Genomic DNA, 26,770 nt, shown 5'->3' on the forward strand with positions numbered 1-26,770 from the left:
TGTCATTAGCTTGACGCTTTTACCTTAATGGGCGAAAGCACGTTTTGGTTCTTACTTCCAAAACCTCCTTACCCACTTCCATTACCATTAAGCAAACATTTTGTTCTGGAGCAGGCTTGTCTTCAACAAATAAATCAAAATCAATTTTATGATCTTCAAAGCCCAAGTCCAGCTTCTTTCTCCCCATATCCACTATGCAGCTTGTAGTTAACATGAATGGCCTTCCCAAAATTACATGAATGCCCTTCCCAAAATTACAGATATCCATTACCACAAAGTCTGCCGGGAAGATAAAATGTTTTACTCTGACCAGCACATCTTCAATTACTCCATATGGTCTAGTAATGGAGCGGTCAACAAGTTGTAAAGTCATCCTAGTGGGCATGATCTCCAAATCTCCCAACCTTCTGCACATGGAGAGTGGCATTAAGTTAACACTGGCTCCCATGTCAATAAGAGCCTTTCCCACTATGACTTCTCCAATTGCACAAGGAATGGTTACACTCCTAGGGTCTTTATGCTTGGGTGGAAGGATCTTTTGAATCACATCACTACAATTTCCTTCCATAACAATGTTTTCCTGGTGAATATACTTGTGTTTCCTTGCTAACATATCCTTTAAAAACTTGGAGTAGAGTGGCATCTGCTGTAAAGCTTCTCCGAAAGGCATGGTTATTTCCAGTTTCCTGAAAATATCTAAAAATCTTGCCAAATGGCGGTCCTTCTCCTTCTTGGAAGGTATCATAGCTTTTTCTTTCTTCTTCTTTCTAGCTTGTTCACTTCTACTCCTCTCTTCATTCTTATTTTTTTCATCTTTTTCAATTTTTTCATTTTCTTTTTCTTTTTCTACTTCTTTTTCTTTTCGTTGGTCATTTAATTTCTTTTTCTTGACCATTATTTGTTTTTCTTTTTCCTAATTGCTTTCACATCTCACATCATTTTTCTTATCATCAGTACCTTTCTTTTCAAGAGCTTTCTTCTTGGGCACAACACTATCCTCATCCTCCGCCTCCACAAACCTCTTACTCCTTGTCATCACAACTTTGCATTCCTCCTTGGGATTCTTTTCTATATCCGCCACAAAACTATTGGATGACTTGTCAGCTATCTGCTTGGCCAATTGTCCCACCTGGACCTCAAGGTTTTTCAGTGCTGACTCAGTGCTTTTATGTTTTGACATTGTTACCTGCATAAACTGAGTCAAAGTCTCCTCCAGCTTAGTAGTCCTCTAAAAGATGTTAGGCCCTTCTTGGATTGGCCTGTTAGAAGGTCCACCCTGGTCTTTGTTGAATTGATTGTCAGGGTGTGATCTCCACTATCTTTGTTGGTTATAAGGACCTTACTGGAAACCTGAAAATCCTCCTTGAGTATATCCTTGTCTCTATTGATTTCCCATATAGTAAACTTCTTGAGTGTGTTCTTCAATGGGAATACATTGGCCTGTTTCATGAGCCTCACCACAGATGGTACAACCTGTAACCTGCAAAACAGAAGAATGTGTATGTTGACCAATAGACAGTTTAGTTGGCAACTTACCAAGTGCTTTTGTTAAAATCTCAGGTTTCTTAGAGAGCAACTTATTCTGTGCCAATAAAGCGTCATGTGATGATAGTTCTAACAAGCTTTTCTTTGTGGGTTGATGAACTCTGTCGCGCAGAATAGCATGATCGCTAGCTGACATATTCTCAATTAGCTCAGTTGCCTCTTCAGGGGTCTTCAACTTTATTTTTCGCCCTACTGAAGCATCCAACAATTGCTTGGTTTGTGGTCTCAGCCCATCTGTAAACATATTCAATTGAATTGGCTCAGAGAACCCATGGTGGGAGTCTTTCTCAATAAATCTATAAACCTCTCCAACGCTTCACTCAAGGACTCGTTAGGGAACTGATGAAATGAAGAGATTGCAGCTTTCCCTTCCGCAGTCTTTGACTCTGGGAAATATTTCTTCAGAAACTTTTCAACAACTTCTTCCCAAGTTTTCAGACTGTTACCCTTAAATGAGTGGAGCCACCTCTTGGCTTCTCCTGCCAAGGAAAATGAGAATAGACTGACTCTAATAGCTTCATCTAGCACGCCTGCAATCTTTATAGTGTTACAGATTTCAATGATTGTTGCCAAATGTGCATAGGGATCCTCATTTGGTAATCCTTGGAATAAGTTCCCCTGTATTAAATAAATCAAAGAATGAGGGTAGTTTATGTTGTGAGCTTGCACTTCAGGACGTGCAATGCTGGTAAAGAATTGCGGCACTGAACTACTTGAATAGTCCTCAAGAGTAACCCTTTGCCGGTGCTCATCAGCCATGGAAATGGCTTCTGGTAAATAAGTCACAGATTCCCTTGATGATAGTGAGTCAGATGATGAAGAATAAAAAAAATGAGTTTCTTCCTCAAGAATGGACGCTATTGTCCTGTCTTGCAATAATTTTCTTCTCCTCCCGGCTCTATTCCTTCTTAACGTAGCTTCAATCTCCAAGTCCAGAGGAACTAAATTTCCTGTGGGAGATCCATGCATATAAAACACTAACAAAAACAACGGTTATCCAGTTCAAGAGGAAAACAAATATGAATCGAAAGTAAATATTCACAGTTTATCAAAGAATAAAGAATAGACACCTAGGACTAAACTAACTTTCCAAATAGAAAGAAGTTCCCCAGCAACGGCGCCAAAAACATGTTCGGTCACGGCAAGTGCACTGGATCGCGCAAGTAGTATAAAACGGTAAGAATCGAGTATCGAACTCTCGGGGAACTTGTGTTACTTGGTAAAGCTACTTTAGTGAATAGGTGTCTAGTATGAAAAGAGATGTGTGGATTATGCACAGTTATGTAAACTAACTATTAAAAGGAAAATCATGTGAGTAATGATGCGTAAAGACAAGTACACAACACGTTGGTCTTCCTAGTAGGTGCCTGATGTTAAAAGGATATTCTCTACTTAACAATGCTCATGTGTTCTATGGTGTCTCCTGAAATGCTAAACCCTGATTCCTCATGATAGTCTAGCCTAATCCTGATCAAGCATCATCCTCAGATTCCTCTTGTTGGACTAAACTCGACCAGAACCGCATTAAGACAAACATACAAACAACTAGGTTACCGTACCCCGATCCCTCGTGATAATACGATAAACTAGCCTTGTCCTATCAAGTTCTAAGAATCAGACCAGTTTCCACTATTGAATGATCCAAACAACACGTGCATCTACATGATCAAGGCAAAAACATGCTAGAATGAAGTTCTAATAGTACAGTGAACACACAAAACATCATTAAATAGATATACAGGTATTTACATAAAGTACCTACAAGGAAGAACCAACAGAGGATTTAGCTCTCCATAACTGGGAAGCTTCCTTTACAATAAAGAGAAGAGAAAAATGAAGGATTGAAGAAATACAAGCGGTGAGGATGTCTCCTCCACCTCTAGAACCTCACAATCACTCACAGACTCATCTCATGCTCTCAGGATGACTTCCTCTTCAAGCTCGATTCTCTGCAGGTCTTCGCACAATAAAATCTCAAAACTCTCTGGAACTTGGACCTTTCTCACTCTAGAAATCTCTAGACATGCAGAAGCTTCAAGAAAAGGCCAAACTCCCTTCTAAAATTTGATTTCAGGCTTAAATAGGTGGCTTTGTTTGTGCTTGCGCGCTTAGCGCAACTTTGAACCGCTTAGCGCGCATTAGTGAATTTTGGCTTAGCGCGTGCTTTTCTCACTCAATGGATGGACTGAAGCGGTGCAGTTAGTGGGATAACCCTTTGCTCAACGAACATGCACAACTCATCATTCTTCCAGGTTCTTCCTCGCGCTCAGTCGAGGAGTGTTGCGCTCAACGGATGGCTCACTAAGCCAGAAGATTGGCTTAGCGAGAGGGTGAAAATCAACACTTCACAAACTTTCCCAATTAACCTAAAATTGAGGGGAAATGATTATTAAACACACAAAATGGGAGTCCTAAGTATTCATTACCTATCTTTAACAAAAAGTAATTACAACACTACAAAATAACCATAAATTGGAGGAGTTTTGATACAATTTACACATGTTTTATACACAAAAGTTAGTCGTATTCATCGACTAACACATGTCCCCAAATCGACATTGGCAATTTTGATCTCATGAGCAATGATCTTGTAATCAATTTTTGTGTTTAATAAGTGATTCAACATGTCTTTTTTCTGTATGAAAATGTGCTACATGATCATCCAACATAAATTCCAATAGACATACAATAGTCATTAAAAGCATGAGATGTAAACTCTCCACCTTTACCAAGACGGATTTTCTTAATTGGATAATTAGGAAAAATGAGTTCTTGGTCGAATTAATTGAACTAACAATCTCGCAAATGCCTGGTTGCATGTTGACAACAAACAAACATGTGACCATCTAGTTTATGCCTAAACTAAAACCATAAAATATTTAAATGATCCACATGGTGGGTGTATTGGTCCACAAATATCACTTTATATCTGTTCTGAATATGTGTGAGATTCATTTCCAAATTTTTCTAGTGATGGACAAACTATTAACTTCCCTTGGGAAGAAGTAGTACATGTGAAATTATTTGGTTGAAGAATCTCTTGGCTCTTCAATAGGTATCCACATGAATTTTTAATTATTTTTCGTGTCATAATAGATCTGAGATGGCCTAACCAATCATGCCAAACAACAAATTTATCTTGATTTGTAAACTTCTAGTTTACAACATTATGTGTTTCTATTATACTAATATACATGTAGTACAAACCATATGAAAAAGCTAGTAAGTTTTCTGATACACATTTTTTATCCAAGTTAAGTCTCGTGATATAAAGATATTCAATATTTCCTTCATTGTATTTTTTAATATGGTATCCATTCAAATGAATGTCTTTGAAACTTAATAAGTTTCTATTATTCTTTGAAGAATATAGTGCATTATCAACGCATAACTTAGTTCCTCTAGGTAATAATATATTGGCTCTTTCGGAGCCTTCAATAATATTTGTAGTACTAGATATACTACTAAGATTGATTTCTTGCATTACTAGATGGGAGAAAATTTATTATTCTTTAGAATCGTATGAGTCATTGCACTATTAGCAAGGCACACATCTTGATCATTGATGCTATTGCAAATATTCATTCTTCACAAAACAAGGAGTAGTATATATAAATAAATAAATAAAAATTGAAAGATAACCAAACTTATAAGTTAATTATTTATTGCTTTGAGAAAAAGGATAACCAAACATATAAAGTCCAATAACATCAAAGTACAAAAGTTCAAAACGTAAAAAAAATAATTCAAACACTATGCTAAAACATAAAGTTCAACGACATATGATAAAATTATTTATTGACACTCCCATCACCAATAAGGTGATCAATGTTTCCATCTGGTTCAACAAAGAAATCAACAACATCAAGGTGAGTAGTCTCCATATGACCATAATCACCGTCTTCATAAGCAAAATGAGTTTATATTGTTTTCCCCTTATTTTTAAGTGACTCTCAGTAAATGTCAACTAAATATTTGGTGTACGACAAGTACGTGTCGAATGATCGTTGCCACCACAAGATAGCATGTATTCTCCACATGTTTACTACTTGGTTTACCTTTTCCCTTTTCATTCTTCACATGCATTATTTTTTCACTTCTGGTGATAAGAAGTTTTCTTGAAAGTTCCTTCATTACCATGTCCTCCACCATGATCACGACTATGACCACGGTCACGACCACAAGTTTGCCTAGAATTATAATGATCATAAGTTGTTGCAATCACTTCAGGGAATGGAAAGAACCAGTTGGGCAAGACTCTAAAAATATGAAATTTAGATATTTGTACCCTGTCGAGGTAAGGAACCATGGTATATATGTTTGGAATAGATTCCATTTTGAGAGAGTTGAAAAAACACTATCTTGTTGAAAGGTTCTATACATCTGCCCTTTCTCAAGGCATTTTTTTTTCAACCACAAGGATGCAAGAGATTAATTCAAAACATTCCTTATATCCTTTTTCTATGTATTGCTATTGCAGCAGCACATTGGATGCATGAAAAGTGGAGAATGCTTTTTTTTTTAAAAAAAAGTCCTCATTAGTAATATTTTCTCCACATAAAGCCAATTTAGAAGTAATTCTAAATATTGCAGAATTATACTCACTAATAGATTTAAAATCTTGTGAGCATAAATGCATCCATTCATAACAATCTTTGGGAAGTATCACAGTTTTCTAGGAATCATATCTTTCTTTCAACTTGTTTCAATAGATAAGTGGGTCTTTGATAATAAGATATTTAGCTTTTAACCCTTCATAAAGGTGGTGGTGAAGAAAAATCATAACTTTACACTTATCTTGATTAGATGTTTTATTTTCATCTTTAATAGAGTCTATAAGAACCTTTGCAGCTAAATGTATTTTCGCATCTAATACCTAAGATAAATAATTGTTTCTCATAATGTCAAGAACCACAAATTTGAGTTTTGCAAGATTTGACATGTTCAAAAACTATCATAAGAATAAAAATAATTAGAATAATAAATTAGCAGAAGAAAGAGTGGTATCACAGGAAAAGGTAAAAAGTATAGTTTAAATTAATTTCAACAATCCGAATATTTTTCAAAATATATCAATAGGGTCCATATATATCTCAAAATCCGAAAAACAAATCTTTCCAATGTTTGAATTAAAAAAAAAAATTCAAAGTAACAAGCGTGAAATTTTCCAAAACAATAGGCACAGTTTAACAACACATTATCTTTTTAATAACAAAATAATATCAATAGGGTTCATACGATTTTCGGTAATTATACATTTTGTATATAAAATGTGTATGTACATGGGTTTGATTATGCTTCTTAAATAAAAGGCAATATTATTTTTTTCGTATAGAAAGAGGCAATGCGCATAGAAAATCCAAGGAGGTACCAATATTAACAATAATAATAAACAGATAAATGACATTTCAAAATATCTGGACTAAATATCAAGCAGTACACTTAAATTTCAGGAGGTGAAACATCGAAGAACAAAAATGATAATCAAGAAACTCAAAGAAAAAATCTTTCTTTTTCACTATTTTCTCACGTGAGAAATATTATTCTTCTATTTTTACTTTTTTTTTTATTTTCTCACTTCAAGTGAAAACAGAAGAAGAAAAACGATAATCAAGAAACTCAAAAAGAAAAAATCTTTCTTTTTCACTATTTTCTCACTTCAAGTGAGAATATTATTCTTCTATTTTTACTTTTTTTATTTTCTCACTTCATGTGAAAACAAAAGAAAAAAAGAATTTTCTTTTCACTTTTTTATTGTTTTCCCAACTCGGGTGAGAAAAATAAATTCTTCAGATTTCATTCTTTGATTATATCTTTGGGATCTCTTATAAAAATATTTTTATAATTTCTTTATTTGACAATACCTTCAAGACTAATATATATATATATATATATATATATATATATATATATATATATATATATATATATATATATATATATATATATATGTCTTGAAGGTATTGTCAAATAAAGAAATTAAAATATATTTAAGAACAGAGAGTCAAGAATGTTTCTGTCCATCAGACTCACTGTTTTGTTTGGATAACAATTAAAATATATTGGACCCTGTCCTAGGCTGATTTCGACTGTTCCAATTAGGGAGTCTTCAAATTGATTATGCCTAATATCTCTTAGACACATTAAAACTGCTGCATCTATGCCCATATCAATTAAGGGCTTGATGGCTACTTGTACACAACCGATGTGTAAATACTTATACTTACGGCTATGTTCATAAATTGAATTTTTTGAAAGTAGATGAAATTCTTCCCCTATATCTTGTCCTAGAGGAATATTGTTTTCTACTGTTTTGATTATGTAATCAAAGTTGTGTTTGTCTTTAATTGTTTCAGGAACGTATAGTTGATCCTGAGGGATTTCTGGAATGTTCCAGTCATCCATGTTTTGATTAATATCTTCGAATCGGACTTCCTCATCGAAGAGATTGTGTTTTGGGGCGACCTCTTGGGTCTGGTTATCTTGATCATTTAAGAGATTGGTGTTTCTTGAAGAAGATGAAGAGGAGGAATTTGAGCGAAAAGAGATACGGGAAAAGGATCGCAATAATCTAGACATAATTAAAACATTCTCTAATATCTTTGCCTTCATTTGGTTCCATAGGAATCTTCCCATAAGGCTATATGTTACAGAACTTCTTGGATCTGAATAAATGAAAAAGAAGATTTTTTTTTTTTCACCGACAATATAGTTTGAACATTACTCCTATAGCCACCAGTATATTATGTCTCAATATTTTGTTTGAACAATACACCTTAGCCTTACTGCCCTTTCTCATCCACGGGACTTACTGCTACAGTATCATTCAACTAAAATATCAGACTGCTGTGCTTCCAGAAAATACTGTTCAAACACATACTGTTTAAATTAAAATTACTGTACATGCTTCAGATCCGTAAGTTCAGTTAACATATGCCCTTACGGACACTATTCCTACTTCCCCATCAGGCTCTGATACCAGAGGTCAGCGGAGTAGGATCAAACGGACAGATAGGAAGTAAGAATGCAGTATGATTGAAATGAAAATATAAACTTGAAAATAGATATCAAGGGCACACCGAAACGGCTTACAAACCCAGGTTTTTGAAAACAAAGAAACCGAAGCGGCGGCAGAGCCGCACAGGATCGGTGGAGGGAGAAGAGAGAAGGATGAAAAATAGAAATTTATTGGATCTAGAAAGAAGCGCTTACAAAAATCTTGTTTCAGAGCACCTCTCTTCCGAAACCTGAAAAATGGCTAAATGAAAGGGCATATGTTAACTGAACTTACGGATCTGAAGCATGTACAGTAATTTTAATTTAAACAGTATGTGTTTGAACAGTATTTTCTGGAAGCACAGCAGTCTGATATTTTAGTTGAATGATACTGTAGCAGTAAGTCCCGTGGATGAGAAAGGGCAGTAAGGCTAAGGTGTATTGTTCAAACAAAATATTGAGACATAATATACTGGTGGCTATAGGAGTAATGTTCAAACTATATTGTCGGTGAAAAAAAAAAAATCTTCTTTTTCATTTATTCAGATCCAAGAAGTTCTGTAACATATAGCCTTATGGGAAGATTCCTATTGAACCAAATGAAGGCAAAGATATTAGAGAATGTTTTAATTATGTCTAGATTATTGCGATCCTTTTCCCGTATCTCTTTTCGCTCAAATTCCTCCTCTTCATCTTCTTCAAGAAACACCAATCTCTTAAATGATCAAGATAACCAGACCCAAGAGGTCGCCCCAAAACACAATCTCTTCGATGAGGAAGTCCGATTCGAAGATATTAATCAAAACATGGATGACTGGAACATTCCAGAAATCCCTCAGGATCAACTATACGTTCCTGAAACAATTAAAGACAAACACAACTTTGATTACATAATCAAAACAGTAGAAAACAATATTCCTCTAGGACAAGATATAGGGGAAGAATTTCATCTACTTTCAAAAAATTCAATTTATGAACATAGCCGTAAGTATAAGTATTTACACATCGGTTGTGTACAAGTAGCCATCAAGCCCTTAATTGATATGGGCGTAGATGCAGCAGTTTTAATGTGTCTAAGAGATATTAGGCATAATCAATTTGAAGACTCCCTAATTGGAACAGTCGAAATCAGCCTAGGACAGGGTCCAATATATTTTAATTGTTATCCAAACAAAACAGTGAGTCTGATGGACAGAAACATTCTTGACTCTCTGTTCTTAAACATCCACTTTCATGGCCTTGACATGAAAGAAGGATCAATCCTAGCAGCCTTAATTTATAGGATCCAGTACAAGGTCATGAATACTTGTGCATCTAGAGTCCTGTTAAAACCTCAAAAAGGAGAAACAACCTTGTTTATCACTGATATGACAAAGGCTAACGTGTCTCTCCCGAGAAAAATAAAATGGGATGAGGTAACTCTTCCCGAAAGATGGGTTATGAATAAGGCCACACCGTCTATTCCCCGACCCGCTCCAACCATAGAGCATATTAAGCAAGATAACTCCGGAAAGGTAGAGATAACCTTCAATAGGAGAAATTCTTTTTCATCAAGGATAGAAGCCTCTAGGTCTGAATATGAGTCAGCCAGAAGGTCTTTTTCAGTTAGAACCCGTTCAATTCCAGTAGGACTAACCAGATCTGAGTCACATAACCAGTTCCCTACTGTAAACCTCAAAGGATTAGACACCACTTCAAGCATACCTAGAACAACTTACAACCAAGAACAGGAGGACGACCAAAAGTCGATCCAATCCCCAACATACTCTTCTATGGAACCTTATGATGTTATCTGACAACTTTAGCATTGATAAGGAAACCCTTAGGAAAGATTTTTATTCTCCGGAGAATGAACCCCAAAGGAGATGGTTTTTCCAACATTACAAGGGTACAAACAGAAAACAAATCCAAGACAAGTTCTACGAATTTGTCGAAAGAGTCAAAATTAATGTCCTTTTCTTTGATTGGTTTCATGCTTATGCCATCAGAAAGGATATAGATTACCCTTGGAAACAAGACATCATAGGTGATCCAACAACAAATGTCATAACAAATTGGCAAGTGAAGGATGGTGAGTTAATCCAATCGGAATTACCTCCCGCAACACAATATCAACTACCAAACATCAAAGATAGTAACAATAAACCTGTCATGGCAATTCCATTCAAGACAAAAGATGTCAATGAGGAAGTAACCTCTAAAGACATTAAGAGCCTAATGGAACAGGCAAATTATACCAACAAATACTTACAAGCTTTAGGAGAAACCATAAAAACTAAGGTAGTTCCTAAACAAAAATCAATTGAGGAAACTTCGCCAAAAATCCCCATTGAGAAACCTTTATTCAAACCTTTCAAAGTTAGTGAGAAGGCTAAAAGAAAAGTTAGGGAACTTAGAAAAACTAAATCCTTAATTGAAGGCGTAGGTGACAACCATAGTGAATTACTAAACAAGATTGGTAGTTTACTTAAAGTCATTCCAGATACCCCCCAAGCCTCGGAAAATACTTCCAAAATGGTAACAAGAAGTACCTCCAAATTAATCAATGTTATTAATGAAGATAGTGACCAAAACTCAGATAACACAACTGAGATAGGATCAGTGTCAGAAAAGAATATAAATCCAATTAATTCCAAACACTGGAAGACACCCTCCAAATTATATTATCAACGTCCAACTGCCCCTGACCTTCTATTAGAAGAAAGAGGTGAAAACAATTTTAAGAGTTTTAGTGCAAACAACATCTATGAATGGAACATAGATGCACAAACGGAGTATAACATCATGAATACACTCCAACATATGACCATGGTAGCTACGGCTTACCAAACCTCTCATGAATGTTCAGAAGAGACCATTATAGATATCTTAGTGGCAGGATTTTCTAGACAACTGAAAGGATGGTGGGATAATTATCTCACTAACGAAGAGAAATCAAAAATTTACAGCGCAGTTAAGACGGATCTCAATGGAAAAGTCATTACTAATGACGATGATAAAGAGATTCCTGACGCTGTTAACACATTAATTTTTACAATAGCCCAACATTTCATTGGAGACCCATCCTTGTGGAAAGATAGGTCTGCAGAATTATTGTCAAATCTTAAGTGTAGAACCTTAGCGGATTTTAGGTGGTATAGAGATACTTTCCTAACTAGGGTTTACACAAGAGAAGATAGTCAACAACCTTTTTGGAAAGAAAAATTTCTAGCTGGTCTTCCCAGATCATTAGGAGACAAGGTTAGAGATAAAATCCGTAGTCAATCTGCCAATGGAGATATTCCATATGAAAGTTTAAGCTATGGTCAATTAATTTCTTACGTCCAAAAGGTAGCCTTAAAAATTTGTCAGGATGACAAAATTCAGAGGCAATTAGCCAAAGAAAAGGCTCAAACAAAGAGAGATTTAGGTTCTTTCTGCGAACAATTTGGTCTACCGGCCTGTCCAAAACAAAAGAAAAAACAATCCTCTAAAAAAGAAATCCATGAGAATAAACCGATCAATACAAAGAGATTTCCAAGGAGGAGATACTCACACAAACCATCAACCAGTAGAGGAATGGAAAATCCTAAACAAAAAAACAAAATCAAAAATAACGTGCTACAATTGTGGAAAACAAGGCCACATCAGCAAATACTGTAGGCTAAAAAAGAAGTTAAGAAACCTTAACCTAGAACCCGCAATTGAAGAGCAAATAAACAATTTGCTCATAGAGACCTCGGAGGAAGAAACAGAAACTTCATCCTCCGTGCTTTCCGATGAAAACCTAAACCTAATCCAACAAGATGACCAACTATCATCAACAGATGATGATGATGGGCAAATCAATACTCTAACGAGAGAACAAGATCTCTTGTTTGAAGCAATCAATTCCATACCTGACCCCCAGGAAAAGAAGGTTTTTCTGGAAAAACTCAAGAAAACATTAGAAGTAAAACCTAGACAAAAAGATTTTATCACAAACAACAAATTTGATGTAAGTAACATACTCAAGAGATTAGAAAATTCTTCAACCAAACCAACGACAATCCAAGATCTCCAAACAGAGATAAACAATCTAAAAAGAGAAGTAAAAGAACTTCGTCAACAACAAGAAATTCATCAGATCATTCTTTCTCAACTTGAGGAAGATAGTGATTCTGAAAGTACCAACAACAGTGAGGAAAACCAACCAGAAAATTTAGAAGATGATATGTTTATGAGATTAATCAACAAGATTAAAATCCAAAAATTTTACATAAACATAAAAATAATTATTAATGATTTCGTTTTAGAAACAATGGCCCTATTTGATACAGGGGCTGATTCAAACTGCATTTTAGAAGGATTAATTCCTACAAAATTCTTTGAGAAAACCTCAGAAAAATTAAGTACGGCAAACGGCTCAAAATTAAAAATTAATTTTAAGCTATCAAATGCAATAATTGAAAACCAAGGTCTTAAGATTAACACAAACTTTCTTCTGGTAAAAAACCTTAAGAATGAAGTAATCTTAGGAACGCCCTTCATTAGAGCCCTGTTTCCCATCCAAATATCTAATGAAGGAATAACCACAAATTATTTAGGAAGAAAAATTATATTTAATTTTTCTACTAAACCAATTTCCAGAAATATAAATCTTATAGAAAATAAGATTAATCAAATTAACTTCTTAAAAGAAGAAGTATCTTTTAATAATATTCAGATACAACTGGGAAAACCCCAAGTAAAAGAAAGAATTCAATCTTTATTAAATCATATTGAATCGACCGTTTGTTCCGAATTGCCACATGCATTTTGGGACAGAAAGAAACATATTGTCGATCTCCCTTATGAGAAAGACTTTAGGGAAAAACAAATTCCCACAAAAGCCAGACCAATCCAAATGAATGAAGAACTTCTTCAATACTGTCAAAAGGAAATCAAGGATTTGCTTGATAAAGGCCTAATCCGGAAAAGCAAAAGCCCATGGTCTTGTGCGGCTTTTTATGTTAACAAACAATCTGAGATTGAGCGTGGAACACCCTGCTTAGTCATAAATTACAAACCATTAAATCAAGCATTACAATGGATTAGATATCCTATTCCAAACAAAAAAGATTTGCTTAACAGATTAAATTCTGCAAAGATATTTTCAAAATTTGATATGAAATCTGGATTTTGGCAAATCCAAATCCAAGAATCAGATAGGTACAAAACAGCGTTTACTGTACCTTTCGGGCAATATGAATGGAACGTGATGCCATTCGGACTGAAGAATGCCCCTTCAGAATTTCAAAAAATTATGAACGATATTTTTAATCCTTATTCAAAATTTGTCATTGTCTACATAGATGATGTTTTAATCTTTTCCCAAAACATTGACCAACATTTCAAACATCTCCAAACCTTCATACATATCATCAAACAAAATGGTTTGGCAGTCTCCAAATCAAAAATCAATCTTTTCCAAACTCGAATTCGATTCCTTGGTCACAATATATATCAAGGTACAATCATTCCAATCGAAAGGTCAATAGAGTTTGCTAGCAAATTCCCCAACCAAATCTTAGACAAAACCCAGTTACAAAGATTTCTAGGTTGTCTAAATTACGTAGGAGAATTTGTCCCCTATTTAAATAATATTGTCAAGCCATTACATGATAGGCTGAAGAAAAATCCACCTCCTTGGTCTGACCTCCATACACAAACGGTTAAAGAAATCAAAGTCAAAGTCCAATCCATTAAATGTCTGTATCTTCCTATTCCACAGGCATTTAAAATTGTCGAAACTGATGCTTCAGACATAGGTTATGGTGGCATCCTCAAACAAAGAGTCCATGGCCAAGATCATGTCATTGCATATACATCAAAACATTGGAATCCTGCACAATTAAAATATTCAACTGTTAAAAAAAGAGGTTTTAGCAATTGTTTTGTGCATTTCCAAATTTCAATCGGATTTATTAAACCAAAAATTTTTAATCAGGGTTGATTGTAAATCAGCCAAAGATATTTTACAAAAAGATGTTAAAAACCTTGCCTCAAAACAAATTTTTGCACGATGGCAAGCAATTTTAAGTGTCTTTGATTTTGACATAGAATACATCAAGGGCACCTCAAATTCACTACCTGACTACCTTACCCGTGAATTCTTACAGAAAAGTGGTAATGCCTCCTAAGGCATCGGGAATCTCCCTACGGGGAGGAAGGAGTACAGGCAAAGGAGCCAGGCTGGCTCTTCCAGAGCCAACCATCAAGAAATCATCTACCTCTTCTGGGTCACCAACCCAGGCTGGGTCATCTACCCAGAAAACCAATTTAGAAGGGTCATCAACCCAGATTGCCTCAATCAAACCTGAGCCATCCACTCAGGAATCTCCCAAACCGGCAACCGCCAAACAAACATCGGCCGACTATGCATGGCCAATTGAAACCCTTCAGGCCCTTCAAGACATGGGTCTGACCAAATTTCCAAAAATAATCAAAAAATCTTGGGCAGACATTGCCTCAGAATCTGATGATGAATCTGAATCAAATTTACAAACAATGATCCAAAATGCGTCAATGACCAAAACAGCCACCAATACTAAAGGAAAACTACCTTTAGCCAAAGCTCAAACACCACCTACCAAACAAACTAACAATTATATTTATAAAAATAAATTGTTAACTGTTTTGCAGATGGAACCTGAATTTTGGGACAAAAATCCCTTCAAGGCGACGGCCAAGGCTTTCCCACCAGGATTTCACTACAAACCAACCACTATCCTGAAGACAAGAACTTTTTATGAATTGATTTTGGTAGATTCAAACTCAGTATCTATCAAACATTTCAAAGATCCAAAAGACCAAACCTTAAACACCCACTCAACCATCCAAATACTAAAAGTTCTTCAACCAAGACACTTTGGTTCGGACTTGAACAAAGGAAAGAGATTTTCAGTTCCATTTGATCCAGTAGGTTATACCTATTGGGATTACGTTGATGCTTGGACTAAGGTGTTTTGGCACCAAAATACCCGCTTCAAACATTCATGGCTGATATATTTCAAGACCAACACAATTTACAATTTTCCCAATTGGTTTTTGCAATGGTGGGACTTCTTTGGACCAATCCCAGAGATATTCCCAAAAACAGTCCAACAAGGATTTTCCCAATTTAAGAAACAATACAATTCGCAGGAATCAAGAATTCCAGCAGATCTTAAATACTTTTCAAGCTTTGCACTGTCATGGATATTCTCATGGCAATATCGTTACAGCAAGACTGAAAAGACAAACCAATATCCATCACTACAAAGACACGCATTTGTAAAATGGTGGACACAATTTGACTCATCCAAAGCGGATGCAGAACAAGTAAAACTATGGTTCCAATCCCATCCAGAATTCCTCAAAGCAGCTGATCCAGAGACTTCTGTGTTTTTGAACCAAAAGTCTCATCTGGCAGCATTTTTAGCAGGATCGACATCAAAGGAGGTCTTAGCTAAAAATCTGAAGGAAGTTCTACAAATGTTACAACAGGAAGAAGAAGCTTCATCCTCAAAGAAGGAAGAAACAAGTTCTGCTGAAGAAGACGAAGAAGATCCCTTTTACCAAAACGAAGATGATTGTTTTGGTATCTGTTTAGATTAAATTTAATTTCGGTCACAAAACCGTCTGTTTGTAATTAATGTGTAATGCTGGACAATACTACCTGTCCTGTAGCCATTAAAGTCCCGGTCAAAACTACTTGTCTTGTAACAAACAGTCAAATAGTCCCGGTCAAAACTACCGGCAACTACTGGTCTTAGATTTTTGGTTATATAAGGAGTCCTCAAGCATGTTGTGAGGCACCCTTTCATTTAGCCATTTTTCAGGTTTCGGAAGAGAGGTGCTCTGAAACAAGATTTTTGTAAGCGCTTCTTTCTAGATCCAATAAATTTCTATTTTTCATATATATATATATATATATATATATATATATATATATATATATGAACCAAGTTAAACTCATAGTATGAATAATATCATTGGGGAGAAAAGAGAATCTTACCTTGAAACATGAATTTGAAAAATATTACCTTTTTTGATAAAATTGTCTACAAGGTTTTTTCTAACAAGTCGAGATGTTAATGAAAAAATATGCTAAATGAATAAAAGACGATCGTGTTGATAACTTTTAAATATAATGTAATTGGAGGAAAATAATAGAGAAAAAAAAAATAGAGAAAAGGAGAGTTTAGAAAGAATGAGAATTGTGTATTTTCATTTAAAGATGAGTAATATATTTATAGATACAAAAGGTAATGAGAGAGTTAAAAAAATTAATGCAAATAAAGATAAACAAAAAAAGATAAACGAAGATATGAACATTCACCAAAAAATTATTCATAACAAAAAATATATTTTTTAATTATTTTAATGTTGGAAAAACAAGGAAAAATAAATTAACAAACAGAAAAGTAGAAAAAAATATGCAAGCTTATTCACTAATTGATTTATTTAATTGCAAGCTTATACAAATTTATTAAATAGAAATATACATGAAGGAACTTGTTTACCCGCAAAGTAAGTGCATGATCTAGTAACCTTTTTACATATATTTTTTATTGGTACATATATTTTTTATTGGTAAATGTTAGTTGATAGTTTGTTACTTTTTATTAGTGAAAGAATTTAAACTTACTATCTTTTATTTCTTCTTTCGACAACCAAACGAACTTTATATCTCCATCTTCTTACATATTTTATAACTAGCACCTTATCTTGCGTAATACAAAATAAATATTTATTTTATATAATTAAAATTTAAAATAAATAGTTTTTAATATATAAAATATATCAGTCAAAATATATAAAAGTTAAAATTCATATTACATGAATATATTTTAATATATAAATTATATTATAGATTTAGAATAAATAATTTATATTACAATATATGATTATATTTAATTATTGATGCTTTATTTTTAAAAAAATAATTTTTTAAAAAATAAAAATAAAACCCCCTTAAAGGAAAAACAAATTCATTGAAGAATACTCCTTAAAAATACTCTCAATGTATATAAAGATTGGAAATTACAATGGAGTATATAAATATCACACACAACCCCAAATTACTCTTTTAATTTGTTTTGTTGGTTACTATTTTTATTTTTAATATATACAAATACAGTAAGATTTTAAACGTTGAATTAATAAAAATTGATAATAATTTTTAAAAAAAGATTCATATAATGATTTTAAGCATATAAAGTGCTTATTCAGTGAAACGATTTTAAATAATAATAAAACAATTACGCGGGTAAACAATTCTAAAGTGTTTTCTTATTTGAATGATTCTTGTCCCTTTTGCCCCGTCCACTTTTGTGGAAAAGAAGTCAAAAACCTCCTTAAAGGTAAAAAGCAAACACTAGTGTATGCTACTCATTCCGTTTTCAAAAATCGAAGTAGCCATTAGAAAAACAAGACCCACAAGACGTTAATGATTACAAGTGGCCAGTTTTTGCCTCTCAAAAGCTGAGGGAGACAACTTTGTTCCTTTATTAATTATCCTTAATGGAAATTTGGTCCTTTTATTATGGTGAATTTGGTTTCTCATTTTCAGTGATTCTAGTCTCTCACTAGTCATCCTACATACTATTTATTTAACATAATAGTATAAGACAGTGTAATGTCAATATTTTTTTTTGTTATAAATTAAATATTAAGTTAATAAATAAATGAAAATTAAATAATTAAAAAGTTGAAGAGCAAATTGACAAATAAAAACTTTGGAGAAATGAAAAAAAGACAAAAAAAATGCAATTAATCTTATTAATTACGAAACAAAGTCGAATAGACAAAGGAAGAAGTTTAACTCAATTAGTCATGCGTAAGTGGTTGCAAATGAGTTCTGTAGCTGTCAATCACTTCTACTACTCCAAGTAAAAAAATAAAGACAAAATGGAACAGACATTCTGGTTTCTGAGGATCTATCCTAGCGTGATTTGCTCTCAGTCCTCACACTGTTGTCTTTATCCCTCCCTCTCTCGATTCCGCAAATGTAGTTAAAATAAAATCTCTCAACTGTCACTTTCTTCAAGCTTGGAAGAAAAAAATCGGGTACCAAACCATTCTTGGTAAGTGTTGGAGTGAAAGAAAGAAAGGGTGGTCCACAACGTGCTCTCTTACTCTCTTTTTGACATTTTCAAATGCGAAGTGGGTTTCATCTCTGTCATTCCATTTCCAATTGAGCTGAACAGCAAGCAAGCTCAGGTTGGTGCCTAGTTGGTTTGTTCCAATCAAACAACTGGGTTGAGAATTTTTGCTAATTCCGTTTTTGGAAAAATCATCGCCATCACCCTTAAGAGTTTCCTCATTGTTTTATCCAAGTAGGATGAAAATTTTACAACTTTTGATGTAGTTAAGGATTATGTTTGTTTGTACTTTTGAGGCTTGCATTCAAAATTTAATACTATATCTGACTCAAGATTCAGACAAAATTATGGAATCCTGTGTCCGGCATGGTTGCAGAGCCGTTGAAGAGTTTTTTGTATTATATTATATTATATTTTTCTTTTATACTCAGCTTATTTTCTTAATACAGTGCATGGTTTTGAAAAGAATATCAATTTTGGCATTTTCATCATCATATTAGACGTTACTGTCTTGTGGCTTCAAAATAAAATGGTTGTTGTCATTCATATTATATCTATTTTTCTTCATCGATCATCAACTGTGTTTTTTATGTTATTTTATAAAATTTGTATTTACTTTGTTATTTATTTATGATAAAAATAGGTTCCATCCTCCATCCTTTTCAGTCATGGGGAAGATTGCAACGCAGCCTTTATCTCGAGAGGCTTCGAATTATGATGAAGTTTTCATGCAACAGAGCTTGCTCTTTGATGATAGTCTAAAGGTAACTTCGAACCACTGCCTCCTTTTTTTTTTCTTCTTTTTGATATTCTGTTCCTGATAGAATTTTTAAGTAAAGTTGTATTTTGATATATTCATATATTTTACCAGGATTTGAAAAATCTGAGAACACAATTATACTCAGCAGCTGAATATTTTGAACTCTCTTACGCCAATGATGACCAAAAACAAATGTGAGTTTCCTTCTTTGCTTGACTTGGCCAATATTTGGCTCCTGTTCAGATAAATTTTTCAATTAGCATGCTATACAAGAAGAAAATTGGAAGAAACGATGATAAGTTAAAATTAACTTATGCATAAGTTAATTTATAGATTTTCTTTCATTTAGCTTATCTACATGTTGATTTAACTTATGAAACATAAACTAAATTTAAACTTCTGAGACAAGCTTAATTCATTTTACTTATTTCTTTTCTCTTATTGAAAAAGTTTATCTAAACAGAACCATATTTTGATATTGTTATATATCCTTTTGTGTCCTTCTTTACTTTTAATTTTCTTTCATGTATGCAGAGTGATTGAAACATTGAAGGATTATGCCATCAAAGCTCTTATAAATTCGGTGGATCATTTAGGGTCTGTGACCTATAAGGTGAATGACTTGTTAGATGAAAAGATTGTTGAAGTTTCTGAAACACAGCTACGTTTATCATGTATTCAACAGGTATACTTAATCCTTTCCATTCAGCCTCAGAAAAAGAAAATCTGTTAAAAGAATGTTGAATATAATTGCAAAGATGAATTAATTTACAACCAAATTATTGAAATCATGAACATACTTGGATGACTCTTATCCTTTCCAATGACTAATATGTGACACAGCAAAATATTTGTGTTGTACTTCATTAATGAGAACTTTTTATATGAAATATTTCAGCAAAATATACTTATTGAAGAGCTTTGAATTCAAAACAGAAATAAAAAGGGATGAAAAAAGATAAAAGAAAAAAAAAAGAGATAGTTCTTCAAGCAAGGTCACAGCTGGGTCCAGGTCTCCATTATTGTACCTAATTTCATCATGGTAATGTCTTGGGAAATAGGTTTTCTTATATTAAGTTTAGCAAGTGTATTAGCATTCAGCCATAAGACACATTTTAGAGAGTAATGTAAATAAAATTGGGTCATGCTAGTTGGTGAGTGTCTCTTTGGAAAAATGTATCTGACAAACCACTTATTATAATAATGTAAAAGATTAATGGAACTGTGTCATCCTTAGTTATAATGCTTGATGACCGATATTGATGGCCATAAGGAATCTAATCCTCTCTAAGAGTTATCTCTATTCTAATTCTACCTATAAAATTTGAAGTCACAAAATTGCTTCGAATATTCCCTGGTATTTGTATGACTGTTAATGCATATTTTAACATACCTGGCATCATTCAATTCAGAGCATAACTTCATCTTTATTTCTCCTCATGTACCAAAGAAAATATAATACAGAAGTGATTTCAAACTCTGCCTCTTTTTCATACACTTGAAGTTTGAATCATATTTCATCCACAAATCGGGGAACAAAATTTTCTGCGCTTAATATTGTTTTTCCATAATGTGGAACTATTATAGAGAATAAGTACGTGCCATGCATTCATGGATCATGAGGGGCGTACCCAGCAATCATTGGTGATTGATGCTCCAAAATATCATAAACGTTATATTTTGCCAGGCAAGATTATAAAACATTATCCTCACCTCTCAAAGTTTTAAGCTATATTTGAAAATGAAATGGATGAAAGTTACCATTCTTTTGTTTGGATATTTTTATGATGAAACAGAAAAAAGACCAGTTTCATCCCTGAGATGGAATGCAATGGAATAAAATACATGTCATTAGCTTCCATTCTATTTCATTCTATTTTAAACCATCCAAATAATAGAACTTAGTGTCATTTCATTTCATTACACCCCATTGCCCCCTTTCCATCAATCCAAACATCACTAAAGGAATAGCTTTTATTTTTCTCCTTTTATGCTAGCAACACACTCTTTTGGATACACCTCTCATTGGTTAAAATTTCTTGAAATTTAAAAAAAATCGTGGATCGCATATCCTTTTTAAAGACTCATGATTTTGTAGTTTCAGTAAATTTTAACCAACAGTAGTAGAGTGTATGTTAGGAAAATTGTGATAGAGAGTGTGTTACTAGCACTCCTCTTTATTGATATTATTTATTAGAAAACATGTCTGTGAAGTATAATGACGACATTCCTTAAAATCATGAGTCCAGCCGGGGAGACCTTGCGTGGTGCCAAGTTAACAAAATCAATATACATGGGATGCAGCCTAGATGATGAAGATGACTGGCATCACTTCAGAAATGGTATCTCATTTCTCTCCCCTATTTTAATTTCACTTTTGTAGGGTAAAATCTTAAACATAAATTAATATATATGTTATATTCTGATCTGTACCAAAGCTGTTCGAGCTACGATACGAGAAACGCCAACATCTACAGAGAGGTGATTAATATTCTGCATAATATTCTAGAACTGATCTGGTCAATGCTAACATGGGTTGCCTTAGCTACAAAATCATGTTGACACAATTCTTTATGTTGATGCAGCAAAGGGCGTTCCCCATCACCTTCTTTGCAACCTCAGAGAGCAGGAGCATTTTCATTCACTTCAACCATGCCAAAAAAAGATTTAGGTAACATAAAAGGAAAGGACTGTCCAAGGCTTATAAAGAACAACATTGATCATATTTTTAATTGATGTTAGACTAAACATCAAGTTGGTTCATAAATCAATCGAATCAAATTATACATTGTTCAAGTTCAGCTTGTTTATTGAACAAGCTCAACTTTTAACTTAAGTTCAGCTCATTTAGTTCATAAATCAAGTTCAATGAATCAATTATCGAATTGAGTCTGCAATTAGGACAACCCTACTCCCAAGGCAGCAACTAGGACAGCCTCAAAGAGGCTACAATTAAGGTGGGGTTAGGAATGACTGCAATTAAGGTGGACTTCCAACAATACACATTCAATCATTTGATATCTTATTATTCATTCAACTATTATATGGTCTACCAAATATTTGTGTCATTCTAGAATTGAAGTTAAATATTTTATGTGAGTGTTCTTATTAGCATTTGAACTGCAATTTGCAGAGAAGCGAACAGTTTCACCATATAGATTTCCACTTTTACGCACTGGATCCATGTCAGGTAGGCCTACAACACCCAAGAATAGTAGACCAACTACTCCAAACTCAAGCAGAAGACCCACCACATCAAGTCCTTCTGATGCAAGATTAATGGTAATTTTCAATTAAGCTGAAGGCAATATTTTTTGCAATAAGATGACATGAATTGTGATTGAACATTGCAGCATAATTAAATTCTATAGTTTCTCTAATGGTATATGTCTCTGTCCATTATCAGTACCCTTCAGAGCCACGCAAATCAGCCTCAATGCGATTACCTGCCGAGAGAGACAGCAACAAAGATGTAGAACACCAACACCACAGTAAAAGTAAACGTCTCCTGAAGTCCTTGCTTAGCAGGCGCAAGTCTAAGAAGGATGACTTGCTATACACTTACTTAGATGAATACTAATTGATACAAACAATTGTCTATAGAATGAATGCAAGGGAAAGAGTTCATCTGGAAAGAGTTTTTCCTATTTCATTTTGACAGGCTGCACTTCTTTATTGCCTACTTATTCGTTCCCCGTTTGGTCCCTTTGTTAAATGTCCATTTCTTTGAAGTCTGGAATGAACATCTATATGGTAGTTATTTATTTGTTTGTTTGTTTTTGGTGCTTTATCGAAGTTATTTTTTGAGAATGAATAACATTGTTTTTTATTAAGTGAATTTGGCTTCACTTCACTCCTCCTTTCTTCATTAACTAAAAAAAAAAAAACAGAAGCTGAAATTGAAGGTGTCTGAAAGCTTAGTCTAATTTTCATCCATGATTTGGGAATTTATCGACTGTTATATATAATTTGTGTTGCAAAACATGATAAAAAATTGTTTCACATTTAGGTATTGTTTCCTTGTATTTTTATTTATTTTTGAATAAAACGGACTGATATTATCTTGGATTTGATATGGAAGGCTTAACCTTATCTTACAGTGTTTTTCCCTTTTAGTGAACTATCATTTTGATATATGAAAGTGTTAGGATTGATCATTTCACTCTCTATGGGAATTGATGAAAATGACTCTTGAAGTGTTTTCTGCCGATCATTTTAATCCAGCTAAAACTGTCCACGAAGATCTGGTGAGGAACATCAGAATGGAAGATTGAATACTAACACACACTAGATACTAAACAGTTTAACCTTGGATAGAATACTAACACACCAACTACTATTCCTTCACTGTATTTCTATGAAGCAATCTACTTCAGAATGTTTTGTGATGTGAAGATGTGTTAAGATTGATGAAGTTATGTTTCTTCATAAAGATATATATATCAATTGAACTTCATCACAAGGATATACCTGAGTCTGGATCCTTTCTCAACTAAAATTAGATTTTCCATTTCTTTTATTTTTTTTGCAAAAGATTAGAATCTCCATTCCGATGTACCTTTAGAATGATCATCAGAAATGTTCTTTAGAAATGGAACCTCGAAATAACTCTGCAAGCTATGACAACTGTCATTTTTTCTCTGTTTACTCCAGAAGTCTATATGTCAATTAAGTTGACTCCACTTCAACGGGCTTCTTTTTTTTGCTTTCATTAAGATTTATTTGCATGATTTCAAGATAATCCGAATAAGTTTATTCATATCAAGAGGTCAATCTATTTAGGCTACATTTTGTATCTTGACATTGATTATATATTTGTATATATGATGTATTTCAGTTATCATATTATTTGTTGTATAATATGATAATCTCCTTAGAATAGGCAGACTATTCATTCATGAGAGGCGGTGGGAATGTTGTTGGACAAGTGGCATCAAATATCTTAAGAAGGGGGGTTGAATTAAGATATTATAAACTATTTTCCCAATTAAAATTCTACTTTGATTTCAATGCAAGTTGCAAGTTCCCTTAAAGATGAAATTCTAAATAATGATTCAAATTAAACAATCTGAGTATAAATGTAAAACAACAATAATTAAAACAACAATAATGAAATTCTAAATAAATTCTACTCAGATTTATACTAGTTCGGTCACACCCTTGTGCCTACGTCCAGTCCCCAAGCAACCCGCTTGAGAGTTCCACTATCTTGTAAATTCCTTTTACAAGTTATGAACCACACAAGGACAACCCTTCCTTTGTGTTCAAATTTCTTTACAACAAGAGACCCTCGGTCTCTTAACCCCTTTTTGAGAATTAAAGTGAAGAGAAGAAGAAATCTCTCTTGAAAGAGATAGATTGAACAATTTAAGCACTCTGATAATTCCTTATTGAATTGCAAGTGTATTGGCCAAGGAATTTTTAAGAGGATAAGATGATTTTGCTTTTTGAGAGGATAAGACCTTTTTGTTCTGAAAAACTCTAAGCAAATTCGTATTCCAAGTCACATATAAATAGACCTTTGATGGCCATGTAAAAACCATTTGAAAAGTTGTGACTCTTGAAAATAATTTTCTGAAAATCTCCTCTGGTAATCGATTACAAGACTTGTGTAATCGATTACAGGCTTTAAAATTTGAATCATAACATTTAGTAACTGCTGGTAATTGATTACCATCCATGTGTAATCGATTACACAGTGTAAAGTTTAAATTCAAATTTGTAATGGCTGTTGTAAATCATTTTTGGTCACTGATAATCGATTACATCCTCTGGTAATCGATTACCAGAGAGTAAATCTCTTGAAAAAGACTTTTTAACTTAAATTTCTTGGCCAAACCTTTTGCTATTTCAATTTGGAATTCCCTTCCTAAAATACTACACATCTTCTTGATGTTGTATCTTGTATTCTCATATTGTTGTCTTGAATTCAACTTGAGAAGCGCATTTCCATAAGACATCAAATCATCACGATCATATGGCATCATCAAAACATCAAAGGCAAAGTCTTTGCTTCTACAATCTCAAAGTCTTTGCTTCTACAAATGCCAAAGCTAAACATGGTGAATCCTACAAACGGCGTTAGCATGAACCGCGACGGTATAACGCCAAAGGAGATAGTTTTTCGCGGTTTGTGTGTGATGTTACTAAAGGAACAAAAAGGTATATGAGATATAACTGGTTGTACGCTGGAGATGTTGGGGTTATGCATGAGGATGGGTATTTGGAGATAAAAGATAGGTCAAAGGTGAGTCGTGTGGAGGGTGAAGTCGGTGTTGTACGTGCACCCGACGATGGTGGGAGTGGTGGTGTAGTATCCATTTGTGAGGCTGAAAGAAGGACTAGTGGTGTCGCTGTTGGAGAAGAAGGTGGTGGAGTTTTGCAAGGAGAAGTTGCCGCACTTTGGTGCCTAAAATGGTGGTGTTTTTAAGGAGGCGTTGTCGGACGAGTTGGTTACATGACCAGACGTGTTCTGGGAGGAGATGTTGTGTGTGTATTGTGAGGTTGAAGGAAGGGCTAGTGGAACCACCATTGAAGAAGGAAGTGGTGGAGTTTCTACAGGGAGAGGTTGTCGCACTTCATGGTGCCCAAATTGGTGGGGTTTAAGGACACGCAACCAAAGACGTCGATGGGGAAGATTCTGTTGGGATGAAACTAAAATCTTAGTGGTCAAAGTTTGATAGGGAGATGCTCGATGATCTTCATGGTTGTCAAGTTGGAGGAGATGGCTACAATCGGAGAATCCATAGGGATGACGGTAAAGAGTCTACAAGGCAATACCCTATGGACAAAGAATCATTTGCACAATAGCTTGAAGCTACATGTCAAAGTCAACACAATGGTGTCAAACAAAAGGAGCTTTATGAAGGGAAAGTAGCCGGAAAACATATTGATGCGGTTTCAAGTCCTGAGATATCAGCTAAAAGCAATTTTCAAATTTATAGTGCAGTGAGGCATGAAAATGACAACACGAAAATTATGAAGGAACTAGGAAACATGGTCTCAAAAGATGGTGAATATTGTGATCTTGGTTCTCATTGGTGGCTGAAGCTTTTATAGCTAGATTTTGCATATTGTGTTTTTGTAGTCATCTGGTTATTGTTTGTTCACATGTATTTATGAGCATAAATTTGTAGTGAAGAGAGGGTGGGTTATGTTGGTGGTGCTTATCACAGACTCTGTATTTACCTAGTACCATGATACTATTTTTCTATTAATATATTTTAATTTTGTTGATCTAAAAAAAAATTTATGATTCTTACATGTAGAAGTTGTAGACTTTAATGCTATCAAACATCATCTACAACAGAATGATCATAAAGGTAGTAATTAAGCCTGCAATAAATCATGTTGTGGAATGTGAGGGATTTATATAGGATTCGCC

At 34.1% G+C, this 26,770-nt stretch overlaps 1 protein-coding gene across 3 annotated transcripts; it reads left to right on the forward strand.

Moving 5' to 3' along the window:
- Positions 1-18,468: 18,468 nt before the first annotated feature.
- On the forward strand, positions 18,469-23,175 carry LOC100808485 (protein ABIL2-like). 3 transcript variants are annotated; one of them, XM_006595539.4, is made up of 10 exons: positions 18,469-18,860; positions 19,270-19,390; positions 19,498-19,580; positions 19,921-20,071; positions 20,974-21,073; positions 21,636-21,728; positions 21,825-21,867; positions 21,972-22,057; positions 22,520-22,668; positions 22,793-23,156. In XM_006595539.4, the coding sequence occupies exons 2-10, from the start codon at positions 19,295-19,297 to the stop codon at positions 22,964-22,966; spliced, it is 975 nt and encodes a 324-aa protein (XP_006595602.1). In that variant the 5' UTR covers positions 18,469-18,860; positions 19,270-19,294; the 3' UTR covers positions 22,967-23,156. The 3 variants fall into 3 exon arrangements, with proteins under 3 accessions (XP_006595602.1, NP_001242020.2, XP_040864735.1); NM_001255091.3 differs by having other exon boundaries at positions 18,712-18,744; positions 22,793-23,175; XM_041008801.1 differs by lacking the exon at positions 18,469-18,860 and adding an exon at positions 18,907-19,158.
- Positions 23,176-26,770: the final 3,595 nt, after the last annotated feature.

Source organism: Glycine max, chromosome 14, assembly GCF_000004515.6.
Source record: "Glycine max cultivar Williams 82 chromosome 14, Glycine_max_v4.0, whole genome shotgun sequence".
Classification (NCBI taxonomy): Eukaryota; Viridiplantae; Streptophyta; class Magnoliopsida; order Fabales; family Fabaceae; genus Glycine; species Glycine max.

Coding starts and splice junctions, on each gene's coding strand:
- LOC100808485 (XM_006595539.4), top strand. CDS start 19,295: ATGGGGAAGATTGCAACGCAGCCTTTATCTCGAGAGGCTTCGAATTAT. Junction 19,391..19,497: donor TCTTTGATGATAGTCTAAAG/GTAACTTCGAAC, acceptor ATATTTTACCAG/GATTTGAAAAATCTGAGAAC. Junction 21,074..21,635: donor TAAACGTTATATTTTGCCAG/GCAAGATTATAA, acceptor TCATGAGTCCAG/CCGGGGAGACCTTGCGTGGT.